At 54.2% G+C, this 6,000-nt stretch overlaps 1 protein-coding gene across 1 annotated transcript; it reads right to left on the bottom strand.

Moving 5' to 3' along the window:
- Positions 1 to 465: 465 nt before the first annotated feature.
- BCR38DRAFT_455357 (nuclear pore complex assembly-domain-containing protein) lies at positions 466 to 1,456 on the bottom strand (the record flags this gene model as incomplete). The annotated part of the gene is made up of 2 exons (XM_040861781.1): positions 466 to 1,232; positions 1,303 to 1,456. The coding sequence occupies 2 exons, from the start codon at positions 1,454 to 1,456 to the stop codon at positions 466 to 468; spliced, it is 921 nt and encodes a 306-aa protein (XP_040718633.1).
- Between the last annotated feature and the right edge of the window lie 4,544 nt (positions 1,457 to 6,000).

Genomic DNA, 6,000 nt, shown 5'->3' with positions numbered 1-6,000 from the left:
GATGGGAAGCGCTGTCCGTCTAAATAGATGCGGGCCAACCACATGATATCTATTGTGCTGAAGGCTCTAGTGACTGGAATAGAGTTTTGAGAAGGATGTCCTTCAAGCCAGCTCTCACCACTAGTTCTCACCCATTAGCATCGAGTATCCATACCTCCGTCCTACCATTCGCAATGTGCAAGTATAGTTGATAACTGGAGCGTATAGATAGATGTCTTACTTTAGAGCTAGGAGCTGTCTGGAAACAATTGCCCCACAAAGCACTCGACTGACTTCGGCATGCTATTTTATTTTTGGTTCTTCCGTGTCCCTTGTCAAAGTCCTCGGATCCGGACCCAGTCCACTGGTGGCCAGCACGAGCGAATACCGGTTCCAACGCCAACGCTATGCATCAAACAAATCAATTCAGGCGTCTTCTGGCACGACTACTTTGCCACATCATCTCGAATGGGGCAGACCTCTGCTTCAAGTTCGCCCTCCACTGCCGACCTTGAACCCTTCCATCAGCACTACCCACGCCCCCTTGTCGCCTATGACGCCGCTCTCGCCAACGGCAATGCGGCGCATGAGCAGTGTGTCTCTTGCCCCCTTGAAGCGCTTTGCATGCCCACTCGTCAGCGCCTCCTTGAGCCAGCCCTCCTCGTTCTTGTACAGTGGGAGACTGGCGAGCTGATAGGCCCTCTCGGCGCTCTCCTCGTCTCGGGCGTCCCCAAGCACACTCATGACCAAGCGGTGGAAGAGCTGCTGTTGCATCTCTTGGGGCCGTGCACGCGAAAATTGCAGCGCCTCGGTGACGTTGGAGTGGGCCATTGCGTCAAACAGGAGTTGGATTGATGTCGGTGACTTGAGGACGGGCTGCACGGTGTGATAGTATGCCAATGGGAGGGTGTAGTCGCCGCCTTTGGATGCACAGCGCACGAGGACGGTGATAATGTCGTCGGCGAACTCGGGAAGCAGGGAGGGGTGGGCCAAGAACTCCAATGCGGCGGTGAAGGCTTGTCGGTCGAGGCACCAGAGGCCGCGCATGAAGACTTGGTATTTGGGTGGGACGCCAGCGCGCGAGGCGAACCGGTCGGCGCGGGAGAAGTTGGCGGGCGATTGCTCGTCAATGTCGAGCAAGAAGTAAAACAGCACGGAAAGCTTGTGGTGGGTTGCGATGGTGGCAGGAGAGGCGATAGACTCGTGGATCTGGCGGAGGATGGCCTCGGATTTGGGAGGGTAGTTTTTGACCACTGGTGCATTGCATCATTAGTTGGTCGTCATCTGATGGAGATCGGGAGAGAAGTTAGCGAGCAGGCTCACCTTTGGAAAGGCCCAATGCACCGAGGACGCGATCGATGAAGAGGGCGCCATCGAAGCTGCGACGGTTGACTTCTGCCTCTTGAATGAAATTGCGGTGGTAGGGAAACGAATCGACTGAGCCAAAGACCCGGTCGAAGTTGCTATAATCCATCATGTTGGGCGAATTGTCCGTGTTGGCGAAACCATGGAATGCTCGGGGAGTGCCTCTGTCTGTCAGCGCTCTGGCGAACGAGGTTATTCCCGGAGTTTCCTCGGGAAGGGGTTGGCGCTGTGAAGGCGCATTTTTGATCTGACGACTAAACACGCTAAGATTGCTAGACACAGGGGTCAAAGGTGGGGTGTTGATATAACCAAGGTTTTGTTTACTTTGACAATGCAAGTGCGCCGTCGCATTCAAATCTTCTACGCCAGAGCATCCGACAGATATTAAGTAATGACCAACACAAGCATAGTCTTTGCGCATTTTTGAGTCCATTTTCCCTATCGTATCCCTTTTAAGAATACGAAAAAAGTTTACAATGTCGGGTCGACCTTCCCGCCGCGCAGCAGCGGCACGACGTGCAGCTATCGTCGACTCGGACGACGACGACGAAATCGCCAATACCACAGCCATCAAGAGGCAGGAAAGCAGCGGAGATGAATTTGCCCCTGAACCAGAGCCAGCGCCAGTTGCCAAAACCTCCCGCCGCTCAACTGCCGCCAGACGAAAAACATCCACAGCGCCCACCGCGACCCCACGCGCAAGCAGAAAGAGCGTCGCACCCGCCGCACCCACTGCGTCCATCGAACCCAGCGAAATACTCGACCCAGACCAGTCAACCGCCACTGTAGCCGACGAGGACGTGCCTGTGAAGAAACAATCGCAGAGGAAGAGGAAGAGTGTCGCTCCCCGAAAACCCAGCAAGGAACCAACACCAGAGCTGCCGCCATCACAAGAGTCCCTGCCAGCCCCCAAATTATCAGCCTCACCTGAGCCATCGCAACTCCCCACTTCGCCGCTGGCGGACATCACCAACCAAAGCATTAATGAGGCGCAGAATTCGGGCGATGAGACCGTCACCCAGGTCAAGCCCATCAAGCCCCTCGACACGATCCTGGAAAAGCCAATGGACATTGTGCTAAAGTCTCGCGCCCAGATGACACTGCCTGTAGCCGAGGACACGGGGCCGAAGCCTCGTATCGTCATTACCTACCTGATCTTGACCAATTTCAAGAGTTACGCGGGAAGACAAGAAGTCGGACCCTTTCACTCGTCCTTTTCATCTGTTGTTGGGCCCAACGGTTCGGGCAAGTCCAACGTCATCGACTCCCTGCTTTTCGTCTTTGGCTTCCGCGCCAGTAAGATGCGACAAGGCAAGATTTCGGCTTTAATCCACAACTCGGCAGCATTCCCGGACTTGGACCATTGCGAGGTGGCAGTTCACTTCCAAGAGGTGATGGACTTGGTAGGTGGAGCCGATCCAGGGCTGTATCGCGCAAGCCGAACTAACCGATGATGATAGCCCGGCGGCGGATCTGAAGTCATCCCCAACTCGCAGCTTGTCATTTCGCGAAAAGCCTTTAAGAACAATGCGAGCAAATACTTCATCAATGGCAAGGAGTCCAGCTTCACCATCGTTACAACACTCCTAAGAGATCGCGGTGTCGATCTCGACCACAAGCGATTCCTCATCCTCCAGGGCGAGGTCGAGTCAATTGCCCAGATGAAGCCAAAGGCTGCCAACGAACACGATGATGGTCTGCTTGAGTACCTCGAGGACATTATCGGCACATCCAAGTATAAGACGCCGATCGAGGAGTCCGCCACCGAGGTTGAGACACTCAATGAGATCTGCATGGAGAAGAGCGGTCGCGTGCAGCACGTCGAGAAGGAGAAGAACGGCCTCGAGGATAAGAAAAACAAGGCTCTGGCTTACATTCGCGACGAAAACGAGCTCACGCTGAAGCAATCTGCCCTCTACCAACTTTACATCAGCGAATGTAACGACAACTTGGCTGTCACTCAAGAGGCAATTAGCCAGATGCAAGCACAGTTAAATGCGGAGTTGGAGAAGCACCAGGGCAATGAGCAAGTTATCAAGCAACTGCAGAAGACGTACGCCAAGGGCAGCAGGGAATATGATGCACAGGAGAAGGACCACCAAGCTCTGGTCAAGGAGGCTGCTAAGTTCGAGCAGGAAAGGGTCAAGTTCGATGAAAAACGCAAGTTTCTTACGGACAAACGAAAGAAGCTCGAGAAGAGTATTGTCAACGCCGAGAACTCGGCTGCCGTAGCTGACGAAACCATTGAGCAATGCACCGAGGACATATCTTCACGCACGGAAGAAATTTCAGCTCTGGAGCAAACAATCCAGCAGGAGGAGGCCGCATTGGCCAGCATCCGCGAGAGCCTCAAGGGCAAGACTCAGGTCTTTTCAGACCAGATCGCACTCAAGCAGAAGTCTCTCGAACCCTGGAAGGAGAAGATCAACCAGAAGCAGTCTGCCATCGCTGTTGCCGAGTCCGAGATGACAATCCTGGAAGACAAGGCCAACGCTGGCGCCGTTGCCCTACAGGATATGAAAAACAAGATCGCTGCAATCGACGAAGGCCGGACGGCCAAGCTTGTCCAACTCGAAGAGTGTAAGACCGAGAAGGCTGAACTCGAAAAGGAAGCCAAGAAGGTTGAAGCCGACCTGGAGCAATTCACTTCAAAAGAGCACATTATTCGTAACAAGGTGTCCAACGCCAGGCAAAAGGCAGACGAGGCCCGCTCCAGCCTTGCCCAGAACCAAAATCGCGGCAATGTGCTGACGGCATTGATGCGTATGAAGGAGTCCGGTCGCATCGACGGCTTTCACGGCCGGCTAGGCAACCTTGGCACCATTGATGAGAAGTACGACGTCGCCATTTCTACCGCCTGCGGTGCCCTCGACAATTTTGTCACCGACACTGTAGAGGCGGGTCAGCAGTGCATCGAGTACCTACGCAAGACCAATCTTGGCCGAGGCAACTTTATATGCCTTGACAAGTTGCGGGCCCGGGGGCAGGACTCCATCGCAACCCCCGAAAATGCACCCAGGCTGTTCGACCTGATCACCCCAAAGGAGAACAGGTTCCGTCCGGCCTTCTACCACGCTTTACAAGACACCTTGGTAGCCAACGACCTGGCACAAGCCAACAGGATTGCCTATGGCGCGAAGCGATGGCGCGTTGTCACCCTTGCGGGAGAGTTGATTGACAAGAGCGGTACTATGTCTGGTGGTGGCAATTCCAAGAAGAAGGGTCTGATGTCCAGCAAGCTTGTTGCCGACACGTCTAAGGAGCAAGTCGTCCAGCTTGAGGAGGACCGCGACGTTCTCGAGCAGAAGTTTCAGAAATTCCAAGACCAGCAACGAGAGCTCGAAACACGCTTACGCTACTTGAATGATCAAATCCCGCAGCTCGACACCAAGATGCAGAAAATCAGTCTTGAAATCCAGAGTGCCGAGAAGACCTTGGTCGATGCTCAGCGTCGCGTCAAGGAGCTTGGCAAGGAGCATCAGCCTTCGCAGACAGACGACAATCGTGTTGCCATCTTGCAGAAGGAGATCGCGAAACTGAACAAGGAGATTGAGAAGTTGCACACCGAAACGGAAGGACTTGAGGCTGAAATCAAAGGGCTTCAAGACAAGATTATGGAGGTGGGTGGCGAAAAACTACGTGCTCAGAGGGTCAAGGTCGATTCCATCAAGGAGGAGATGGCGACGCACAATGAAGCCATTTCTGCAGCTGAAGTGAAACGGGCCAAGGCTGAGAAGTCCAAGACTAAGCTTGAAAGGGACCATGCCAAAGCAACCAAGGAATTAGAAGCGGCTATACGGGACCTCGAGAATCTGAAAGCAGAAGTCGACAACCAAGGTGAAAAGTCGGAGACGCTACAAGCTCAGGTTGCCGAGGCGGAGGGGGGCTTGGCGACCAAGAAGCAGGATCTCTCGACGTTAAAGGCCGATCTGGACGAGAAGACTGCCGAACTGAACGAAACCAGGGCGATTGAGATCGAGATGAAGGAAAAGCTTGAGGAAAACCACAAACAACTTGCCGAGAACCAGAAGAGGCTTCGGTACTGGGACGACAAACTGGGCAAACTGGTCCTGCAGAATGTCAGTGATCTGGAAGGTGCCCCAGCCCCAGCAGCTTCATCTCCCGTCAAGCCTGCCGCGCCCGCCAAAAACGGTGATGAAGACGGGGACGGAGACGGAGACGAAGACGAAGCCAGTCCAGGGGCTCAGCTTGCAGCAGAGGCAGAAGATGCGACCGAAGAAGAAATGCAGTCACAACCGGATGAATTGCCTCGTTTCACCGAAGATGAACTGAAGGACATGTCAAAAGAGGCCCTGAAAGCCGAGATTGCTGTGCTTGAGGAAAAGACGCAAAATGTCAACGTGGACCTGGGTGTACTCTCGGAGTACCGTCGCCGTGTTGAAGAACATGCTGCCCGCTCATCCGATTTGGCCACGGCGATTTCGTCGCGCGACGCGGCTAAGAAGCGGTGCGATGACTTGCGCCGCCTGCGTCTGGAAGGCTTCATGGAGGGTTTCGATACCATCTCGCTGCGCCTCAAGGAGATGTACCAAATGATCACTATGGGAGGCAATGCGGAGCTCGAGCTCGTTGATTCCCTAGATCCGTTCTCTGAAGGCATTCTATTCAGTGTGATGCCGCCCAAGAAGAGCTGGA

The sequence above is a fragment of the Pseudomassariella vexata genome, assembly GCF_002105095.1.
Source record: "Pseudomassariella vexata strain CBS 129021 chromosome Unknown BCR38scaffold_3, whole genome shotgun sequence".
NCBI lineage: Eukaryota > Fungi > Ascomycota > Sordariomycetes > Amphisphaeriales > Pseudomassariaceae > Pseudomassariella > Pseudomassariella vexata.
The sequence above is the reverse complement of the archived record's forward strand: the minus strand, read 5'-3'. Positions and strand labels throughout refer to the sequence as shown.